General features: G+C 39.7%; 1 protein-coding gene across 1 annotated transcript; it reads left to right on the top strand.

Annotated features, from left to right (window-relative positions):
• Window positions 1–4,488: 4,488 nt before the first annotated feature.
• On the top strand, window positions 4,489–22,674 carry LOC122735262. Its single transcript, XM_043976642.1, has 9 exons — window positions 4,489–4,657; window positions 8,557–8,784; window positions 10,763–10,969; window positions 14,371–14,604; window positions 15,574–15,727; window positions 17,333–17,442; window positions 17,774–17,887; window positions 19,140–19,286; window positions 21,157–22,674. The coding sequence occupies exons 1-9, from the start codon at window positions 4,574–4,576 to the stop codon at window positions 21,289–21,291; spliced, it is 1,413 nt and encodes a 470-aa protein (XP_043832577.1). The 5' UTR covers window positions 4,489–4,573; the 3' UTR covers window positions 21,292–22,674.
• Window positions 22,675–24,071: the final 1,397 nt, after the last annotated feature.

Below are 24,071 nucleotides of genomic sequence, written 5' to 3'. Positions count from 1 at the left end.
GTGGCATGGACATGTATTCCATCCACCTATTTTAAGCCTGGCATACTGCATGGACAGTACATATTGCTCAAGTGTGGGAATGCTCATATCCCATCATTTCTCTGTTCTTTTATGGTAACCCCCATAATTATCTCAGGTGTCATGATAAATACAGTGTTGAATTTGGCCTTGACACCTGTTACCAATTATATTAGATTTTTTAATTTCTCATAATGGCATGAGGATAATTAGGCAGATGATGCAAAAAGTGATGAAACAAAGATAAAAATTATTTTTAAATATTAATATCGCAGCAATTGTCTTCTCAATTACCCTCCATAAGGGGGGGACTATAGTAATATTATAATTTTAAAAAATGGTTCAATTTTTGTTTTATTATATGTTTCATGTGTAACAACTAAGATTCTGTATTCCCTTAGACATGTTTTTGAGAACTTTCATTGTTTGATTTGATTATTGACAAAGCTATTTTAAAGTTGTGTTAAGCTCAATTTTGTAGGAAATTTTCCTGGCTGATTACCAGCATCCACACATCAACCCCTGAAAAGACTTCCATTCCACGACTACACCTAGAGGACATCTGAGAAAAGACTTTCAGAGACTTTAAATGAACAGTTTTGATTTGTTGTTTTTGTTGTTTTTTTTTCTCTTTCTGTTATAATATACACCATCTGTAACATGTATTCTCTGCAGAGGCCCTCCCTTTGCAAGACTAATGTCAAAGCGTCGGTTCATGAGGACAAAAAAAAATCGCCCCTCTGGACAAAACTTTCCTCTCTTCCTTTTCTATATTGTTGTTCACATATTATTAGTTAGCAATAGTTATCATATTGTTTTTACTGTTCCGTCAAGGAAACATTTTGTTTCTTGAGGAACAACAGGGGGGACTGTAACGATTGGAATAACGCCACCTGCTGGATACTAACTGTAGAAGAGTTCTGCCCATGAAGCGAAGGTCTTTGAGGGCAAGACCAGGAGTCTTGTCTTTGGTATCAGGAAGTGACGCGGACTAGTGGGAGGAGGAAGGAAGAGACTGGCGCTCAGTCTCGCTCTCTTTCCTGAGGACGCTGGCGGAGAAGGGAGCTAGAAATGTGCTCTCCCTTTAATAGATAGGAATCTAGACCTTTCTCTCTCTCTTTACCAAATTCTTATTCTCCTTAATAAATGCTTAAAGTCTAACTCTTGCTAAAGCTTATAATTTATTGGCGACCACTCATTAGATATTTTAGACAGACTAGCTAGAATTTTAGCCCTTAACAGCTGCATCACCCTGTGCAAGTCACTTAACTCTATTTGCCTCAGTTTCCTCATCTGTAAAATGAGCTGGAGAAGGAAATGGCAAACCATTGCATCATTGCCAAGGAAACCTCAAATGGGGTCATGGAAAGTCAGAAATGACTGAAACAACTGAATACCACCAACAACATACTATGATGAAAGAAGTATGCTATGGGTAAAGTGCAAGGCATGATTTTCATTTCCTGATTGTATAAAGATTGCCCTGCGGCCTAATTAGACCTTGCTATCTTTGCCTTCATGCATTATTCTCCCAACCAGCACCATCCCTGCCACCCATTTTATTTCAGAGCAGCTAATAGTGAACTAACAATAGGAAATAATTCAGTCTGGTATGAAAAGGGAAATCATCAGAGAATCAACAAATATTGGAAATAGAAAAGGTAACAGATACACCAGGATAGTAGGTCACAATTAGAAATGGCCTTAGATGTCAGTTAGTCTAATTCCATCTTTTTAAAGATGAAGAAACTGAGATGAAATCACTTGCCCATTATTTCACAACCAGCAATTAATAGAGTTTGGATGATTTAATTTAACTTCTCCCTTTATTTTACTTCTGAGGAAACTGAGCCCTATAAAATATGTGAATTATGTGGTATGTATGCAGCATACCAGCAGAATACCAGACCTGGAGTCAAGAAGACTATGGGAAAATGTGCCCCGCCCTCCAATCAAAAGTTGAAAATGCTAATGTCCACAAACCAGGGCCAGGCTCCTCTCCGTTTAAGAAAGGGCTGCCTCCCCTCCCCCTCCCCATTGAACTAAATCACATGATGAGGAAGACCCAAGGCTGGTCATGTCGGGTAGGAGTTTAGAGGGCTGTCTCTTTTTTGCCTCCCTCCATTAGCTACGCTGCATTCTAATTAGCTAGTTTTGGGCACCAGTGTCTTGGTGGACAGATTGTAACTGGGGCAAAAGGGAGGGGCCAGCCGGGTTAAAGGATAAAAGGGCTCAGGAGCCCATGTTTCTCCACCATTCCATTAGGGAACAGTTCAATCTTGTGAGAATGTAAATAAAGACCTTTGATACTTCTCCAACACTGAGTCCCAGAAATTTTTTTATTTTTTTATTTTTTGGTGAGGCAATTGGGGTTAAGTGACTTGCCAAGGGTCACATAGCTAGTAAGTGTTAAGTGTCTGAGGCCAGATTTGAACTCAGGTCCTCCTGACTCCAGGGCCGGTGCTTTATCCACTGTACCACCTAGCTGCCCTCCCCGCCCCCCCCTCCCGGGGCGGGGGGGGCCCCCGTCCCCCCCCCCAATTTTTAAATGGGATTTCTCACAAAGACTCATCTTCATGAGTTCAAATGTGACCTCAGACACTTACAAGCTGTGTGACCCTGGGCAAGTCACTTAATCCTATTTGCCTCAGTTGCTGAATCTGTAAAATGAACTGGAGAAGGAAATAACAAACCACTCTAGTATCTTTGTCAAGAAAACCTCAAATGGGGTCATCAAGAGTTGGACTGAAAAACAACTGAACAACAACAATGACCACTGAACAATGCAGCATACTCATTTTCTGTATTGTCTATTGTTTCCTCCTTCATCAGCAGAAATAGTTCCAAATTCACTAAATGCAAAGAAGCATAATTTTTTAAAATCCCACAGTTGAAAAGCAATAAAATAAACAAGCAGTCCTCAAAAGGACAATCCCAAATGATTAATAACCACATGAAAGAAAATGACACCTCCCCCCCCCACCTTTTTGAAGAAATGGGAGGTGTATGGATGTGCTATCTATTTTCATTCTTTTTTGTTTTGCTGATATTTCTCTTTTTTTTCTTTAAAAATATTCTTTGTTACATGGGAGATCTTTCTAGGAGGGGGAGGTATACGGAAAGAATCTTAAGCAATGTAAAAACACAGGGACCATATTTCCCTGGAACTCACACAGGCATCTCATTACAGTCACACGTCAAACAGGCTAAACACTTCACCCTGTTTGGTAATTGTACTAAACTAGACTGACCTGCTGGCCATCAATAGTCTTTTGATGTTTCTCCTTTCAAATGTCTTTCTGTGTCTGTGTCTTGTTAACCTGTAAATTAAGGAAACAATCAATATAAGAGAAAGAAAGTCTTAAACTGGGGCAGAGGAACTCAGAGGGCTCATGGTATCACAGATTCAAGGCTAGGAATACCCAAAGATGGGAACTGAGGACAGGCTTTTTATGAGATAACAGAACATAGGGAGCTATGAAACTGCCATTGGGAAAAGTAAGTTTTTCACATACAGAAGCTATTTAATGTAAGTGAATTTTTTTACATAATAACCTAAAGTCCAGGAAGTAAGCTTGGGAATCTTTGGGAGGGGATAGTTTGTTTGGGAGAGATTCATAAGCAATCAAGAGTCTGGAGTTGATAAAGATTGGTTAGTCACAGGCAATTCATTTGTTTGGGAAGGGGGAGTAGGTGGGGATCAGTCAGTTCTCAGTAAATTTGTAGTTATTAGTCTTGTTAACCTGGAAATTAAGGAAACAATCAATATAGGAGAAATAAGGTCTTTAATCAGGGCAGAGGAACTATAGCTCGTGATATTGCAAAGCTCGAAAGCTTGGAATACCCAAAGATGGGAACAGAGGACAGGGTTTTAATGGGGTAACAGAAGAAAAAGATTGCTCCGGAGTGACATATAGCTAATTAATGTAAATGGACCTTTGACAAAAGAAATAATAGAACAGCTCCTAATTTAAGTATAGGCGTTACTGACTCCGAATAGAAACTACTTAATGCAGGTGGACTCTTTTTACATAATAACATAAAGTCCAGCGAGTAAGGTGGGGAACATAGGAAGGGGATAAGTTGCTTGGGGGAAGGTCCATAAGTCCATTAAGAGTCTGGAAATGACAAAGACAGTCAGCCCCAGGCAATTCACCTGCCTTGGAAAGAGGGGACTCGATGGGGAATCAGTTCTCAGTAAATTTTGTAGTTCTCATTCTATATGTGTTTGAGAGCAAGAGAGAGAGAGAGAGAAGTGGAAAGAGGAGTTTGTTCACTTCAAGGGCAGATTGAGAAATAAGCAGATCCTTCCTATAAGTTACTGAAATTAGGTGGGTAAAGGAAGTGTTTTTATTGCTCTCTCATTTGCTGGCTATTTCCAAGGGTTTATCTCAGAGCTAGAGATGAGGAGCTCATTGCATTTCCTTGTCTTTCACCTATATAAGGCTGGCTCACTTGAATGCTGACATTCTCTTCTCAGAGATCTTTACAATCTGCTTAAAAACCCAGGCAGTTTTATTTTCTTGTGATTGATCCAGTCCACAACTTTTGACCAATGGAAAATTCAGCGTTTGAAATGCATGAAAATGCTTTCCCCCCTAGCCCATCCAGGGGAAAGGTGAACAACTCTTCTTGGCTGGTAAGTTACTTATTATAGTTTTTATTATTTTTTTCCTTCCAATATGGACTTATTGAATGTTAGGGAAGTTGGAGACTTTAGAGATCACATTTAGTTTAATCTCCTCATTTAACTAATGAGGAAATAGGAGTCTAGAAAGGCGAAGTCTCTTGAGTAAAGCCCAGATTTTCTGATTCTGGCATAGAATGGGGTTGAAATTAGATGATATATAACATGATCAGGTACAAAATGAGGCTGATGTTGTTGTTTCATTTTTCCAGTCATGTGTGCCATTTGGGGTTTTCTTAGTAGTTTGCCATTTCCTTTCCCCCGTCATTTTATAGGTGAGAGTTGGGCAAATAGGGTTAAATGGCTTGCCCAGGATCATACAGCTAGTGTCAGGTGTCTCAGGCCAGATTTGAACTCAGGTCCTCCTGACTCCAAGTCCAGTGCTCTATCAACTAACTGCACCACCTACCTGTACCCCACCCCACCCACCAATCCATTTTTCTCCTTTTAACCTCTCAAAAACCTCATAAGAAGAAATTATTGTAAACAATTGTACTAAATTGTAAATTTAGTAAATTTACAATTGTACATTGTATATAAATTGTACTAAAGAAATTATAATCCCCATTTTATTGAGGAGTAAATTGAGACTAAAGGGAATTGACTCAGACAGGGTAATGTACAAAAAATTAATTATTCATAACTATCCTGGAAAATTATATATAATTGGATTTATGAAAAATTATGATTATACAAAAAATGATAAATTTAGAAAAATTATAATTGGACCGTAAGTCCCTTCGTGGTTGCCATTCAAATGTGAAAATATTTTTGAATTGACTAGCCTAATTTTGGGGGCTGAAGCTGACTGGAGGACTAATCAGGGGACTGTTGACTATTTGGCTATCTGACTTCGTTAATTTAATGTGGGCCGTTTATAAAGTTCCACCCCACTGCTCCCCAACTGATAGACTAAAGATTAAAAAGCCTCTTAACCAAATAATCAAAGCAGAGTTTATTTATGAGATACTATTTAAAATTAGGAATACAGGGAAATAAAGTGTACAACCTGACTGCTTTCCTGTGGTCTCTTTCCACTGCATCTCTTGCGTCTCTTTCATCTCTCTTTCGCACCTGCTGAGCTTCGAACTTCTTGAATACAATAAGGGCCTTAGCCACCTCCGGCCTCAGGGCACGTTACACTTTCTCTGGTTTGTATTAAGGCCTGTAACCTTGTCAGACCCAGCTCTCCTTTTCCGAACTGAACTCTCCTCCGTCCTTGTCCGGGCTCCCCTCTAGTCAGCTTCTCTCCTAGTCCGTCCTTCTCTAGTCCGTCCCCCTCCTTTTTTTAGTCCATATCCTTCCAGTCTCCTTCCTACCCTAGTGAGCCGTTCTCTCCTTAATCTTGTCTCTCTATCTAGTCTGTCCTCGCTCCTTCTTTTTCTTCCTTGGACTTTTCATGGGGAGACTTGGGGAGATGGATTTCTTTCATGGTTTCCCTCCCCCCACCCTTCCCTTCCCTTGCTCCTAAATAAACTACCACCTTATTCTAACTAAGTTTTGTGTGCAAGAGGGTGTAATTCTTTTTTTTTTTTTAGCGAGGCAATTGGGGTTAAGTGACTTGCCCAGGGTCACACAGCTAATAAGTGTTAAGTGTCTGAGGCCGGATTTGAACTCAGGTACTCCTGACTCCAGGGCCGGTGCTCTATCCACTGCGCCATCTAGCTGCCCCGGGTGTAATTCTTTAAAGAGGAATTCCCAAGAACCCCAATCCCTAACACAACCCATACCCCATTTCCCACCATATCATCTCGTGCCCCACGTTGGGTGCCAAATGATATGGGGGAAAACCAATAGGAGAAAGCATGTGGGTCCTTAGGATTCCTCTGTAAAGAATTACACTCTCGCACAAGACCTAATTAGGAATAAGAGAACAGGTTTATTGGGGTACAAGAGAAACTGGCCGAGAGGAAGGTTTTGCCAGAACAAAACGCTTTCCTCCCCGGATAACTTGTGGGGTGCCATTTTATAGGGTTTAGATGGGGGTGGGTAAGAGTCTCTTATTGCGTGAGGGGCTGGTGGTCTTCCCGAGTTGCACTGGGGTAGGAAGAATCCCTCGTGAAAGATCTGGTGGTGGGTGTCAACTTTGTCCTGATGGGTCTAAGCAGTCTGCTGATGGGTGGTCTTCTCCTGGATTACCTCATCCAGATGCTTAGGATGACTGGAATGTAGGGTGATGGTCCTGGAGCATGCTCAGTTCCATCTGTGCCCCTTATCTCTGTTAGGTGAGTGTGTGTCCTTGATTGTGTTCAAGGAGAGGCCTACTTGATTTCAAGGGAAAACCCCTGAGGTTTCAAGGAAAAAGTTCCTTGAACCCCCCAGAGAATTGTTGGAGTGACCGGGGCCCATAATCCTCCCATGACATGTGTGTGTGTGTTGACCTTCCTTAATTGGAAGAAATATTAGTTTCAGGGCAGGGCAGAGAGAGGAAGTGGTTGTAGCAATATTATTTGAAATTTTAAAAAAATATTATCTGTGAATATATTATTATGTGTAAATCTATATAACTGACCTTTTATACACCTAAATGTAAATTTGCTAACAGTTACAGTTGAGACCACTTAGATTTGATTTTCTTAGCATAAGTTATAATAATATCTAAAAGATGTTAGAGTAAGTGGCAGGTGGCAAAGTGAGAGAGAATATTGGATTAGGAGTCCAAAGACTTGGCTCTTCCTCATATCGTATGAGGCATATACAAGCTGACATAGAAACCCATAGAAGCACCGGAGCATATAGACTTGGAGTAAGGAAGCTATAGGTTTAAATGCCACCCCAACACATATTAGCTGTTCAATCAACCTCTTTGTGCCTCTTGAAACTCCCTAAGATGCTGTATTATAGATAGATTTTCTTCTTCATGAATGAAAAGAATTCCATTACCTAGATGCTATATAAGACACATGTATGGAAATGCATTAATTAATTAATGTCAAGGACCATTGGGTTGGAGAGCTATTCAGGAAAGTCACCTAAGGTTCATCCTGCTTTCAGGAAAAATTGCACCTCAGATTATTTCCTTCTCTGTTCTCAAAAATGTTAAGCCATTATCACCCTTAATCATGCCAAACGACCTTTTTATCTCTTAGCAGAGAGAATATGGATTCCATACTATGGAGGAAAGTGGAAGAAGTCACCAGGAAGTCAGGCTATTTTGTTTTATTTCATGGTTGGCCAGTTTCCTTCCTGGGAAAGGCCTTAAAATAATCACTCTCTATATTGGTTATTACCATGGAGATAAACTAGTAAACAAGCTATCTAAATAGGATCAGCCCTTAGCAAAATTGTGAAATTTGTGGTTTCTTTTCAGTGCCCCAGCTTGGGAAAGAGTTCTTTCAATTCATGTATACACACACATACTTGCATATAGACATACATGTAATTTTAGAATTGGAAGAGGCCTTGGTTATCATGTAATCTAATGCCTTCATTTCACAGCTATGGGAACTAAGGCAAAGGAAGATTAAAGGATATTTCTATAGTCATACATTGGGTTAATGGAGCATTAACATTTTTCAATAGTCCCAGAGGATACAAATAGTTGTCATTTTTATCTTAGTCATGTATTTGTTTATCCATTCATTTATCTATCTAGTTATCTAGTTTTTGCTTTTCTATTTAACTAATTAATTATTCATTCATTTATTTACCCATTTGTTTATTCATGCATTTATTCATTTATTCATCTTTGCATCCTTTTATCTATCTATCTATTCACCTGTATCTGTTGGGAAGAATAGAAATAAGATGAAAGCTCTTCTGGGTAAAGGATAAAAGAAAGCTTCATTTAAAAAGAAAGATTTTCCAGTTTCCTTATAAGTAAAAAATAATGGTTTTATAATTTCTCATAGGAAAAGAAGAGCCAGTGGTCTTTAATGAACATCTTCCTGGTTTGTCTCCTGGCCTGTGTTATCACCACATTGATAGGTGTGCTGATACTCTCCTTGGTTTATGTCGCCAACTTCCGGCCACATGCAGATACTCACCTTCCAAAAGCACCAGAGACTCCCTCTGACCCAAAGGGTGAAAAACGTGTTGACTTTAAATTTCAATTTCTTAATCGTTTGCATAGCTCCAAGGTAGGAATGACATGTTTTGAAGCAACACTCCTTATAAAACTGTCAACTTCTTATTAAACATTTCAATAAATGAATCTCTTTCTGGGTGCAAGGAGGTAACAGCTGGGGCCCTACCTGAACAGAAGGGTAAGGCGGGTCAGCATATTGCCTGGATTAGGTGGCACGGTAGATAGAGCGATTGGCCCAGGAGTGAGGAAGAACTGCGTTAAATCCAGCCTTAAGATTCTTACTCGCTGTGTGACCCTAGGCAAATCCCAGCCAATCAATCATAGCCTCTTTGTTCCTCAGTTTCTTCATCTATAAAATGGAGATTATAATAGCACCTTCTTCACAGGGCTGTTATAAGGATAAAATGAGACATTTGTACAGTTTGTGCAGACTTAAAGGTTATATTGTTGTTGGTGTTATCTCCTGAACATTGCAAGCTGACTGGCCAGAGGGGGATATTTACCCCAACTCCGGTGCCAGCCATGTTCTGCTTTGTTTTCTGCCAGGACTAACACCAGGAAGATAACTGGGGTGGGAGTGTCTGGGACTGTGGTTTAAGGGCAGATCAAAACTGAGTGCAAGAAAACAGTCTTTATCTCTTTAGCAATTAGCATAGGCAGTTAAATCTAAGGGACGGATCAAAGGGACCATGCTGGCTTCTAGATATGTCAGGGAAAGCTAGCAAAAGTAAGAAGTATTGGGATGGGGTCTACAGGATATAGCAGCAGCTGACAGGGCTAGACTTCATCTCTGGGGTTTTATAAGACCATTTGTGGTGGAGAAGATGCCTACAGCAGAACTGTAGCTGGTGAGCCCCAACAATGCTTGCTAAGCCTCAGTCTCCCTCTTTCTGAGAACACAAGTGAACTTGAGAAACACTCTGGCTCTGTCTCTACTGATTTTCCCTACTTAATTCCCAAAAATCTTCTCCTTTCAAGTTAACATAATCTTTCCATGGCCAGCCCTCACATCTGCTCTCTCTAATCACACAGCCCATTACCTGAAGTCAGTTTTCATTACCTCCATCCTGGGCTATTGAAAGCAAAAGGAAAAGGGGATGGCGGAGGATGAGATGGATAGATAGCATCATGGAAAGTAACAAACATGAGCCTGGACAGACTTTAGGAGAGAGTAGAGGGCCTGGCCCGAAGAGTCAGACATGACTGAATGACAACATAGGGAGGCACATATAGAAGAGAATAGATTTGACCAGGTCTGGATGGTTTGATTAAGGGATATGCAGCCCACCTCCAGGTGATGTGAAACAATTGATTATTGAAACCGTGTTGTGTCACTTTCTAATTAGTTACCTTTGATCAGAATTTTTTTTTTTTTTTTTTTTAGTGAGGCAATTGGGGTTAAGTGACTTGCCCAGGGTCACACAGCTAGTAAGTGTTAAGTGTCTGAGGCCGAATTTGAACTCAGGTACTCCTGACTCCAGGGCCGGTGCTCTATCCACTGCGCCACCTAGCTGCCCCTGATCAGAATTTCAAGACTGAAAGACACTTTAGAAAACATCTACCCCAACCTCTTCATTCTACAAATAAGGAAATGGAGACGCAAAAGAGGAATACTAATATTTCCATGACTGAATGACAACTGGAATCAGATGATAATTTTCTTGAGGGCAAAAGCTGTGTTGTTTTTCCACTGGTATCTTTGTAATGTCACAAGAACTGAGAGAAGGTCCTGGGCATGTGGAGTGGCTCTCCTGTGGTGGATTTGTGGGAGGACATGAAGGAAAATTGCATGAGCTTGGCAGGCAGGGTTGGGTAGTAAGCTGCATCATGGGAGGGAGTACCCTTATCAATGAGCTCACGGACCCATTAGAGTGTCAGGCTATCCTTAGCACTTAGCATAGTACCTTGACCCCTCTATCTTCTTTTACTCCCCCTTCCAAACAAATTGGTCCACAGTGGTTCTAACTCTCAAAGGTGATGCAATCCCTATGGATGGTATTCCCTTTTTCTGTGTGTGTGGTTTTTTTTAGGTATTTGAGTTCCCAGGCGGTGCTATCCAATGGGCACGATACCGGAATAATCTCAAAGACTACCTCAGTGTTGAAGAAGAAGCCTTTGGTACTAGCTTGAACAGGCAGCAGTCACACATGACTTTTGGAACCTTGAGAATAAAAAGTAATGGCCTCCGTGCCCCACACTGGCACTTCAATGCCAATGAACATGGCTACCTTGCACAGGTAGGTCTGGGTTTCTTTCCTTCTGAAGTTAAGCATTTATATTGTGTATCTGTTTTCATTGTTGAGATGCCTGTAGCCTGAAAAAGCAGGACAGACTTCTGATTTGGGTCACATATTTTAAGAGCTTCACTCCCCAGCTTAAATTATTTCTAGCATCAACTGGAACTTTTGTATATAGTGCTAAGTCATTTATAACATACTATTCCTAATGAAAACAATTAATTAATTAAAGGAGATTAAATAGAGCTTAATACAGTGTCTGACACATAGTAGGTTCTATATAAATGTGTATTCCCTTCTCTTACCCTTTTTATTAGACCCCACTTGGTACATAGTACAAATAGTTTTATGTCCATCTAAAAGATGAGGATACTAATGTTCTTAGAAGTTAATTGACTTGGCCAAGATAATTTTGAGGCAGAGGTCAAACCCAAACTCTATCATTAAGGCCGACACTTTATCTATGGGGCCCAGTGTATAGAGCACTACATGTAAGGTAAGAAGGATCTGAGTTCAAATCTAGATTCAGATACTTAATATCCATATGACCACAGGTAAATCACTTAACCTCTGTTTCCATCTAGAAAATGGGGACAAAAATAGCACCTATCTCTCATAGTTGTTTGGAGGACAAAACAAGTTAATATCTATAAAGAACTTTGCAAGTCTTAAAGTGCTTTATAAGTTCTTTCTCTTTCTAGAACATAAGAAAGAATTATGTAGAGTTCAACAATTCTGGCAATAGCAATGAATGCCCATTCTGATCCACAGCCAAATAAATTGTCCTTTCTCTCTAGGAAGAGCAGGAACTGAAAGAATCAGTTTTCCAAGGTGATTCAGAGGCCCTAGGATCAAGGCTATGGGATTCCAAATTGATCATCTTTTGTGAGTCAGGCCCTGAAGATTATCTTCTAATCCAGACTGAACATAGGGAGGCACATATAAAAGAGAATAGACGCACGTGACTAGGTCTAGATGGTTTGATTAAGGGACATGAAGCCAACCTCTAGGTGATGTGAAACAATGAATGATCATAGCTGTGTTTGGTGTCATTTTCTAATGATTTAACTTCAATCAGAATCTTAAGAGTGAAAGCCGGGGGCAGCTAGATGGCGCAGTGGATAAAGCAATGACCCTGGATTCAGGAGGACCTGAGTTCAAATCCAGCTTCAAACACTTGATATTAGCTGTGTGACCCTGGGCAAGTCACTTAACCCTCATTGCCCCGCAAAAATAAATAAAATAAATAGGGAAGAAAGAGTGAAAGCTGCTTCAGAGAACATCTACTCTAACACCTTCATTCTACAAATAAGGAAATGGAGATACAAAAAGGCAATTCAAAGAATCATAGATTTGGAGATAAAGAGACCTTTGAGACCATCTAGTTCAACTCCTTCATATTATAGATGATAAAACTGAGACCTAGGGAGGTCAAATGACTTTTGGAAAGTCCATGGTCACATCATCATTAAATGGAAAGAAAGGATTTGAACCTAGGTCCTGGCTCCTGATCCAGGGCTTCATTAAAATCTTGGAAGACCTGGGACTAGAATCTCGGTTTCTTGAATCCTAGTTCATTGCTTTTTATGATAATATTTTTGTTGTTGTTGAGTCATTTTTCAGTCATGTCCAACTCTTCATGACCCTATTTGGAGTCTTAGCAAAGCTACTAGAATGGTTTGCAGTTTTCTCCTCCAGCTTATTTTACATATGAAGAAACTGAGGCAAATAAGGTTAAGTGACTGGCCCAGGGTCAGACAGCTAGTAAGTATCTGAGACCAGATTTGAACTTAGGTTCCTTGTGAAGCCCCAGGAAAGAAGGATACTGATAATACTGAGGAAAGGCAATGAAACCTGAGCATCCTGCTCCAGTGGGGTGTGAAAATTCATCACAAGGTAATTAAAGGCAAGTTTCAGCAAAAGTTCAAGTGAGAGCTGATAAGGATCTCAGACTTACTGACCAGACAGAGCCATTGTAGTTGCGGGGTTGCCTTCCTCTGTATAGGTTTCCTTCAGTTCAGGAAGACCCCTGGGGATGTCTGTCAATGCTTGTGTTCCCTTGCCCATCAAAGTGTGGCACATCTTGTCTGACTGAGGCAAGCAGTACAGAGACCCAGGGAAGTTAGCCAGTGATGAGATGTGTGAGGGCTCTGAATTCTATTCAATTCACCAAACATTTATTAAGTACAAGGATTGGGAAAACACGAAGCGGCAGAGTGAGTGCTTCATTGTCTTTTAGTTGTGGCAGACTCCTTTTGTGGGTCATATCACACCAATACTGTCCATGGGGTTTTTTTGGCAAAGATACCACAGCAGTTTACCATACCCTTCTCCAGTAGATTAAGGCAAAAAGAGGTTAAACTTGAACTCAGGTCTTCCTGACTCCAGGCCCAGTACTCTATCCCCTAAGCCATCTATCTACTTCCTAGTGCCAGCACTTCATCCTCCATCCATCCATCCATCCATCCATCTATCTACACACACACACATACATACACACACACATACATACGCAGTGCTTTAGATTAATGTACACATATTATACATCACATATACTATACATGGGTTTGTATATACACATATGTGTATGTGTACATATATACATACACACATATACACATATATACACACACACACACACACACACACACATATATATATATATACACACACACACACACACAAATATGTATATATACATCTCCTAGGTATCTGAGACCCCTTTCAAGTCTCACTTGAACTTTTGCTGAAACTTGCTTTTGATCATACCGTGGTTGAGTTTCACCCAGGCTCTTTTTTCTCCGGTGCTTCATGGGTTTATTAAATATAAGAGAGCAAACATCAATTTCTTCCTGGTCAGCTTTTCAGCTGGTTATGACATTTCATTTGAATGAATGCAATACTGTGATCTTGGACTTCTCTGTTTTTCAATTTTCTTATCTATAAAATAGTACTACTACTGGGGCAGCTAGGTGGCGCAGTGGATAAAGCACCGCCCCTGGAGTCAGGAGTACCTGAGTTCAAATCCGGCCTCAGACACTTAACACTTACTAGCTGTGTGACCCTGGGCAAGTCACTTAACCCCCATTGCCTCACTTAAAAAAAAAAAATAGTACTACTACTACTATTACTACCATTACCATTACCACTACAGCTATTCCTACTTGTACTAATTTTACCACTACTACTTACTCAGCCTATCGTTGAGGTGTTGTGAGAACTAATGAAAGACTGGCAATACACACAAACATAGTTATAAAAGTAGAAAGTACCATGACAACCTAAGTTGTTATTATTATGATTACCACTATTATTAGTAAGCATCCAGGCAATTCACCATTTGGAAAACTTAGTTACCAACCTGTATCCACGCAAATGGTGTTTTCACCTTTGTACTGCAGGGCACCGCCTGGATTGGTGTAGTTGATGCTGGAGGCGGTGTGGTTACCACATACAACGTGACTGCTGGTCAGGTGATCTTCTTCCCTAAAAATATCTTGCACTGGATAAAGAATGTGGGAACCGAGGACTGCCTTTTCTTGCTCTTCTTCACCACTCATGATGAGCTTCAGACCCTGGATATTGATGATGTGTTTTTCTCTACACCAGAGGATATTGCGTCCAGGTCCCTCAAGGTTTGCACTATGTCTTGAAGTGTACGCCACCGTGAAGCTTTGGGTTAACTTAGACAGATCATGAAAGCCAGCCCAGGGTCTTCAGGGGCTAGAAGAAACTTGGCCCTGAATGAGTCTAAGGACATTTAATGAAATGCACATTTCTGGAATTCACTATATTACCCATCAGGCATAGAAATGCATGATCTCAGAGTAGAAGGGATCGAAGGGTTTCCAGCACAAGTCCTACCTGAACAGAAATGCTTTTTACAATTCCCCTCCCAAGTTAGCCTCCAGCATCCACTTAGAAATGTCAGGTGGTATGAAGTGATAAGTGTCTACTTCCTTTCAAGGCAGACCATTCCACTTTGGGATGGTATTTCCTGAGCCCCTACTGTATGTCTTGCCCAATGCTAGAAATGCTTTTATTACCTTTCTTGGGAATTTCCATGGAATACTATCTGTGTTGGGGAGAAATGCAAAATTCACTTAAACCAAACATTTATCAAGCACTTACTGTGTGTAGTAATAGTGTATTTGTCACAAATGTTTACATGCATTTAGTCTAATGCAAACATACCTACTCTTTTCCTGTTGAGCAGTGACTTTTGATATCCCCAAAGTCTTAAGATCCCCTGTGGAGAATTACTGAGACAGATACTGGTCCAGGAAAGGGGCAAGATTTGGATAGTGTGCAAATAAGGGCTTTGAGGTAGTTTCAAAACTGACATTTTAGAGCACCAATGGACTGATGAAATGAGGAAGAAGTAGAAGGGCTACTAGAAACATGGTCAAGAGAAGGGCCATAGATGACTGATGCTCTCGGTATTTCTTCCAGCTGGTATAAAATTAGACTAGGCCTTTTAATGCTTGTGAGATACTTCCCAAACTTTTAATTGTATTTTGACTTTAGATGGGGCTGTTTGTGTCTTTGATGTCTTAAAGAGGTACAATAAAAAAACTAATGGGGCTGCTATTTGTACATTTTAGCCTCAAGGCGGAGTTAATTTCATTAGAACATTCAAGAAACAAGAAGAAAATCAGGCTATCAATCTCCCTCCCAATTTGGCTGAGCTGGTTATGAACGCCAGCTACATGCAGTCTCCAGACAGCCTGGTGTGGCGATACTTTTATGATCTTAAAGGTACAGGATGAACCAACATGATATTTTTCTTGATGTCAAACCTACTTTATCTAGGATTCAGTAATGTAGTTCATATGTTCAATAAATATGGAACCAAATGAGGATTTTATGAAACTCATGTCGTTGAAAAGATTCACACCATGAAGATCTCGTAGGATCTCTTTGGACTTAAAAAGATATGAAATACCTTTTTTGTGTGCAGGCAAAATGGGGAAAATGGGATGTTAGTGACTCACAGTTGTATACAATTGTGATTTTAGTTTTATGGCTTTGTATATTCCAAATAGAGAGCCTCTGTGATTAATTTCAGTTAAATTGCTTTTTTTTTCCCTCAATAACTTGATTTCTTTTTTTCCCCGCCTTGCATTCTCCAGAATATTTTGCATGCACAGACAAAGACTGAGTTAATAGACTCTGATAAGGTGATACAGGGTAGCTTTGGGATAAGGGAACATTTAAAAAGAGGAGGGCTGTAGGGGCAGCTAGATGGTGCAGTGGATAGAGCACTGGTCTTGGATTCAGGAGGACCTGAGTTCAAATCTGGCCTCAGACACTTGACACTAGCTGCATGACCCTGGGCAAGTCACTTAACCCTAATTGCCTCACCAAAAAAAAAAGGAGGAGGGCTGTTCCTTAGGATATGGATTTGTAACATATAATTAGTTTTCAGCAATGTACCATTGGAGTGCTAAAAAATGAAAAAAATATTTGTAAAGTGCTTTGTAAGCCTTAAAATGCTATATAAATGCTTGCTATTGTTATTTTTATTATTATTACTACACTACTCTCTGCCACTTTCATGAATCACTTCCCTGCTACTACAAATCTCAAACCTCATCTCTGCCTTTCTCCTCTTGCCTCCTTCCTCTCTTCCTCCTTGTTATTCTCTTCTGTTCTCTCAGATTCAACACATTAAATCCCAACTCCTATTTTTTTTTTTTTTTGGTGAGGCAATTGGGGTTAAGTGACTTGCCCAGGGTCACACAGCTAGTAAGTGTCAAGTGTCTGAGGCCAGATTTGAACTCGGGTCCTCCTGAATCCAGGTCCAGTGCTTTAGCCACTGTGCCACCTAGCTCCCCAGTAAAAGTATATCAAGTATTTTTTTGTTGTTTTTGTTTTTTGCAGGGCAAAGAGGGTTAAGTGACTTGCCCAGGGTCACACAGCTAGTATCAATAGTCTGGGCTCGGATTTGAACTCAGGTCCTCCTGAATCCAGGGCGGTGCTTTATCCACTGTGCCACCTAGCTGCCCCCAACTCCTATTTTTTAATAGAAGAAAGTCTACTCTATGTTTTCCTTACCACACTGGAGATCGTAAGGGTTTGTGCAGTCACACAAAAAAATTTTAATTGGTATTAATGGGAGAGGGCTAAATCCCAGCCAACCACTGATGGCAGTTTTAGGCTAGATAACAAATGTTATAGGAGACCAACCTTTTTGAGGCCAGTAGAATATTGTGACATCTCTCAAATCATTCCATCCAGTGGTCATTTGATCTGCTTGGAAAGCTGACATCTTATTGTGTCCTGTGGTTGCTCCAATCTTTTATATTGCTGGCTAGAAGTCCTTTGGTTTGTCTTGTGATTTTCAAACTTCCTCTTATTCAGGTTCAAAAGAATTTCGCTTTCCAGGAGGAATAATCCAATGGGCTCGGTATCGAAAAAATGGAAATGGACTAAGTGACAATGAGAAAATTTTCAGTGAATCCTTGAATCAGGTAATTTGGGGAATGTTATTTGAATAGGCACTGGAATTTAAAACATATTAGAGTAGGATCCAAATTTCTTTTTAAAAAATAAAAATTATGAAGCTGTGTCTATAGATCAATAGTCAGGAGGTTTGTCAAATAACAGGTTAATTAGAGCAATGTGGACATGGAATTTAGGGCTCAATGTGGATTTGGGGATCCTGATGATCTGACTTGGGTATCTACATTAATCAGAAAGAACCAGCACTCTCCTAACATGCCCTTGCCTCTGACTCTGAAAAGACTTTTATGTTGTAATAGAACAAATTTACTAAACATCTCTATTTCTTTCTGCTTTCAGCATGAAAATTCCCTTACTCTGGGAACTCTCCGAATTTACACCAATGGCTTAAGACAGCCTCATTTTCATTTTAACGCTAATGAAATGGGATATGTCATCAGTGGATGTGGAAAGGTGATTTCTTAAAACTATTGTGCAAACACATTTCTTGTTTTTCTTCTCTAATGCCAAAAAAAGGCCAAAAGAAACTGTAGTAGGACAAAAAAAAGCTTACTTTTATGTTGGAGGACCTAGGTAAAAGTTCTAGCTACTTATCATCTGTGTTAGCTCAGGCAAATCACTTTAGCTTCAGGGTAACATCAACTTTCTTGTATAAAGTAGACAGTAGTACCACTCTGGTGGAGGACCTCATCATACTTGGATTATTGCAATAGCCTGATGGTGGGTCTGCCTACTTCAGTGTCTGGCATTCGAAGCCTTTCCCAATCTGACCCCCTTTCCCCAACCTTTCCAGTCTTCTTACACCTTACTCTTGAACACAAACTCTTTGATCCAGTGACATTGGTCTCCTGGCTGTTCCATAAACAAGGCACTCCATTTCTTGGCTCCAGGCCTTATCTCTGGCCATCCACCATAAGTGGAATCTTCTTCCTCCTTGGCTCCAACTACTGACCTCCCTGGCTTCCTTTAAGTGTCAATTAAAATCCCACCTTCTATAAGAAGCCTTCCCCAACCCTTGAATTCCATTGCTTTCCCTCTTTTGATTATGTTCTATTTATCCTGTAAATAGCTTGCTTTGTATATATTTATTTGCATGTCATCTCTGCTATTAGATTGTAAATTCCTTGAGGGCAGGGACTGTCCTTTGTCTCTTTTTGTATCCCCAGTGCTTAGTAAAATATCTGGCACATAGTAGGCATTTAACAAAGGTTTATTGAATTGAATTAAATAAAATAGTGGAATTGGATTAGATAATCCCTGAAGTCCCTTCTAGTTCTAAAACCTATGATTCTATGAAAGCCAGACTAAAATTCATGCATGATCTCCTTTGTAGCAGTAAGACTCCATTGGGCTGAGATCATGTAAATTAGGAAGGATTGGCAGTCTTTTAAAAGGGGTGGGTATAGGGGAAGCTAGGTGGTACAGTGAATAAAGCACTGGCCCTGGATTCAGGAGGACCTGAGTTCAAATCCAGCCTCAGATACGAGACATTTACTAGCTGTGTGACCCTGGGCAAGTCACTTAACCCTCATTGCCCTGGGGGAAAGAAAATAAAAGGGGTGGGTGTATCAAGCAGGTATACGTCCACATGGTGATCTTCTGCTTTGTCACCAGATGTTAATGAACTAACACTTCCAGTTCTATAATAGCATACTTGGTGATACTTGTGTTTTCCCACTAAATCTCTATATTTTATTTTGCTTAGGTGGGAATTATTAGTACCCAAGGTACTACTGATTTTAACATTGGTATTGGAGATGTGGTATTTTTCCCTATTGGAACCCAGCATTACATCAAGAGCACATGTGATGAGGATCTGCTTTTCATTCTTGCCTTCACCACTGGAAACCAGGTAAGAATTACATTCCCAGTGTAACAGACAGTTCAAAGGATTCTCAAGATCGATGCATTTATGAATGGTAGAAAGACCATGAACACATTTCGGATCAATTTCCAAATCTAATCTGCCATCTACATAGGCTCTTCACTTTAAGCAAATCTAATTCACAAAGATCTATATACCTATACATATGTAACATTTGTGTGTGTGTGTGTGTGTGTGTATGTGAGAGAGAGAGAGAGATGGAGAGTAAACAGGATAAAATTCTGAGCCCAACAGAATGCCATTAACAAGGGATAAAGACAAAGGCTAGCATTTAGATTTTTTTAAAAAATGAAAAAGTACAGGACTGAGGAGGGACCTGGCTTGGCGGCAGTTCATTTGAGAAAGATCTGGGAAAAGCACCGTGTAGAGTGTCCAGAGAGCTGGCTTCCCAGGCAAGATGGAAACCTATCTATGACTTTGACTGGCTGCCTGATCCAAGGCAAATCACTTAACCTCTGAGGGTTCCAGACTCTTAAGACTAAAGTACAGAACATCTATTAATCTGCATTGGTAGAGAGTTTCCTTACCAAGACTATGCCTACACTGATAAAATCACAGGTCCGGATACACAGACACACATACGCTCACATACACAATAGATGTAGAGGTTTTAGCTGATTAAAATTTTAATAAGAGTTAACAGGTTTCTATGGCGGCTCCTTAAAAATCCTAGTCTATTATTTTGGTTGAATTAATAGAAATATAGTGCCTCGATCACAGTATCACAGGGACTGTCTGTCCTCTTGAACTCTATGATGGTCAGGTCCAATCTGGAATAGAGTGTTCAGATATGGGTGCCACATTTTTAGAGGGGCATTGACAAACTGAAGAGTGGGCAGGTGAAGGTAACCAAGATTCTTTTTTTTTTTTGGTGAGGCAATTGGGGTTAAGTGACTTGTCCAGAGTCACACAGCTAGTAAGTGTTAAGTGTCTGAGGCTGGATTTGAACACAGGTCCTCCTGAATCCAGGGCAGGTGCTCTATCCACTGCACCACCTAGCTGCCCCCAGGTAACCAAGATTCTAAGGAATTCACTTCAGTGCAGCAGACATTTATTAAATGCCTCTTATGTGCAGGGAGCTGTGATGAGTGCTGAAAAGCATGTCATACAACTAACAGTTCAAAACCTTATAAGATATTAAGCCTGGAAATGCTAAAGTTTAGTGAAATCATGATCATTCTTTTCAAATGTTTCAAAGTCTTTCAAATAAGAAAAAGAAGTAATCTTCTGTATGACTCCTCAATGCAGAATTTATTTATTTATTTATTTTGCGAGGCAATGGGGGTTGAGTGACTTGCCCAGGGTCACACAGCTAAGTAAGTCTCAAGTGTCTGAGGCCAGATTTGAACTCAGGTTTTCCTGAATCCAGGGCTGGTGCTTTATCCACTGCACCACCTAGCTGCCCCTCCTTAATGCAGAATTAGGACTAATGGGAAGAAGTTCTAAGGAGGTAGATTTTGGCTAAATATAAGAAGGAACTTTCTAACAAACAGGGCTGTTCAACAAGAGAATAGGCTGCCATTCTTGGTAGTGAGCGCACTATTACTGAAGGAATTAAGCAGAGGTTAAACAATCATCTGTCAGGGATGTGATAGAAAAGATTCCTGCTATATGGCCTCTAAGATCCCTTCCAACTCTAAGCTTTTATAAGGTCCTAGTTCATTTAAAGAAAGAGGTGCTTTATACATTTCTTCACAGAAATAAGTCAGTTGTGTAAAGCCAGGTGTGTCTATATTGTCCAGTTCTCTGTATTCACGCTCTAACATATTTTATAGTTCATCTTAGAAATTTGACTTGGGACAGTCCTAACATGGTATCCTTTGATTTTCATTGGCAGCTACAAACCCTGGACCTGGATGATTATATCCATGCGACAGCTGACCACATCCTGGCCCAACTTTTCTTCAAGAAGCAGAGTGAATTTAAGAAGATCCCCAAATTCACTGAGGATCAAGCCATCAATTTGCCTTAGGCTAACCGATGGCTTTTCTTCCTCCACTCCCCTTTCCTGAGAAATATTTGGTTTGCGGATCAGTTAGAGTGTTTCAGGTACAATGCCATATCATCTTTTCAAATAACTATGCAGTTAGCTCAGTGAAGGAACAAAGGTATAAGAAAGTAAAGTGTTTGGCTGCATCTCTAATGTCCATGTACAAATAAAGATCTTAGTGGAAACTGTGTGAGGATTAAGATGTGTGTGGGAGGAGACTGATCCCTTAAATAGAAATACTTTGGCACAGACTTCCGTTGTTGATGTATACAACTGTGTACTTTTCATATTGCCTTTATCACACCAAAGTTTAGGAGCTCATCTTCCTATGTCCATCCTTTCATAAAACAATCAACAAGCATTTATCAAGTGCTCTATATGTTTCAGGTGCTGTGCTAGCTGCTGGCATCAGTAGAATTGAATGCTATGCATTTGTTCTTTCTAAATATCCTAGAATTTCCTATAAAGAGGCAGTAGCAGATATAGGCTGAACCTTAGAGTTAGGGAGACCTGGATTCAAATTCTACCTCTGACACACACTAGCTGGATGACGCTGGGTAATTCACAACCTCTCAGTGCCCTTCGTGATTTTCTAAGACTAGAAGTAATAGAAGAGTTGCTAAGATTATAGAAAGAGTTTCCACACTTGAAGTATGCTATACTGATGAAATGAGAGGTCTGGGTTGTCCTAATATTCCCCTCATCTTACACTATAAGAAAGAGAGTGGGAGCAACTTGGTAGTGCAGTGGATAAAACACTGGCCCTGGATTCAGGAGAAACTGAGTTCAAATCTGGCCTCAGACACTCGGCACTAGCTGTGTGAAGCTGGGCAAGTCACTTAATCCTTATTATCCCTTAAAAAAAGAAAGAGGGAAGGAAGGAAAGAAAGAGAGGATACTTGTGTACAGAAATTGTCAGGGCATATATGCATATGCTGAACCATTGTCATCTGGCTCCATAAAATCTTGTTTTTTGGTGGATGGGTGTATATAGTGGTGGAGACTGCTTTAGGCTGAATGCTTGTGAAACGTTCAGTCATATAACCTCTTAAAAGCAAGAAGAGTGCTTTTAGCAGCAGACCATCAGGCCAATCGTAAATTTGATATGCATTTTTATGTATAACTATATTATTTTGCTCAGGAGTAAAATCTGTTGTTTTAATTACACTTGTATAGTAAAAATAAAGGTTTAGTGTTTTTTCTGGGTTTACTTGAAATATAAGATATTATTACCTAAAGGAAAATGTTGCTGCCTCAGAACTTTCACTTATTTTTATAATAATAGACTTGCAAGTTATCTATAAAACCTAAATAAGCCTAAATTAACTTTTGGAATGTTTGAGATAAAATAAAATGAACTGATACAGATCAATAAGTGGAAATATTTTTGTGTATTGTGTGTGTATGTGTGTGAAAATTGGAACCACAATCATTTTGTAACATCTTGAGGGACTAAGCCCCCAACCACCTGGTAACCCAATAGTAGAAAATCCTCAAATGTGATTGAAGGAAAATAATTTTCTTTTAAAAAATCCTGGGGGCAGCTAGGTGGCACAGTGGGTAAAGCACCGGCCCTGGAGTCAGGAGTACCTGAGTTCAAATCCGACCTCAGACACTTAACACTTATTAGCTGTGTGACCCTGGGCAAGTCACTTAACCCCAATTGCCTCACTAAAAAAAAAAAAAATCCTGGAAAAACAAGGAAAAGTAGATGATTTCATCCACCAATGGAACAACTACTTGTCTTTAGATAAGAGACCCTGAAGTTTTCTCTAAAAGAACGTCTTTCAGAATTATAAAAGTATTTAGTCATTTCCCATGGTCTCCTGCCTTTGGACAGGTAATGTGTTTTAAATCCTGCCATTTACATCTCTCTACTTTTCTCCCTTGACTAATCCCACCCCTAAAATAAAATGTTTGACTAAATTGCCACAGAATGCTATTGTGGAAAGCAATTTGGAAGTATGCCCAGAAAGTTAACAAACTTAACATACCCTTTTACAAAACTATACTACTAGACCTATATCCCAAAGACATAAAACAAAATATTTATACTGGCTCTTTTCATGGTAGGCAAAAGTTGGAAAATAAGGGGATATCTTGTTGGGGGGAATGGATCAACAAATTGTGGTATACGAGTGTAGCAAAATATTGTGTAATAAGAAATGATGAAATGAACAATTTTAGAGGAAACTTGAAACACCTCTATGAACTAATGCACAGTGAACTAAGAAGAACAATTTATATAATAACAACATTAAAGAGAAAAATGACTGAAAAATGTTAAAACTCTTTGAACAATCAACAAAACTATAAATAAGGAGTCCAAAAGAATGACGTTGAAACATGGTACTCATCTCCTGACAGAGAGGTGATGAATTAAAAATCCAGAAAAAGACAGAATTTCAAACATGGCTAATGTGAGAATTTATTTCATTTTTGCCAAACTCTTTAGCTACACATTGAGGGCTTTATTTTTCTTTAATTGGCTCAGTAGGAGAGGGAGAGAGGAATCAATTAATGAAAAATGTTTCTTAAATTTTTAAAAAGAAATTTAAAAAAGAAAACACTGATGCTAAAAAAGAGGAAAAGATAAGATAGGTGCTTAGTAAAAAAAAAAAAGGAAATCACAAAATTGACATGGATGTTTCTTGACTAGTGAAGTAAGTTAGAGATTTATTTGGGGAGGAGAAATTTGGTGAAATTTAGAAAAAACTGAAGGAATTTTGAAGGAGAACCACATATAGGATCAGACACTTATC

This window comes from Dromiciops gliroides, chromosome 1 (assembly GCF_019393635.1).
Source record: "Dromiciops gliroides isolate mDroGli1 chromosome 1, mDroGli1.pri, whole genome shotgun sequence".
NCBI lineage: Eukaryota > Metazoa > Chordata > Mammalia > Microbiotheria > Microbiotheriidae > Dromiciops > Dromiciops gliroides.
This window is presented reverse-complemented; position numbering and strand designations above follow the sequence as displayed.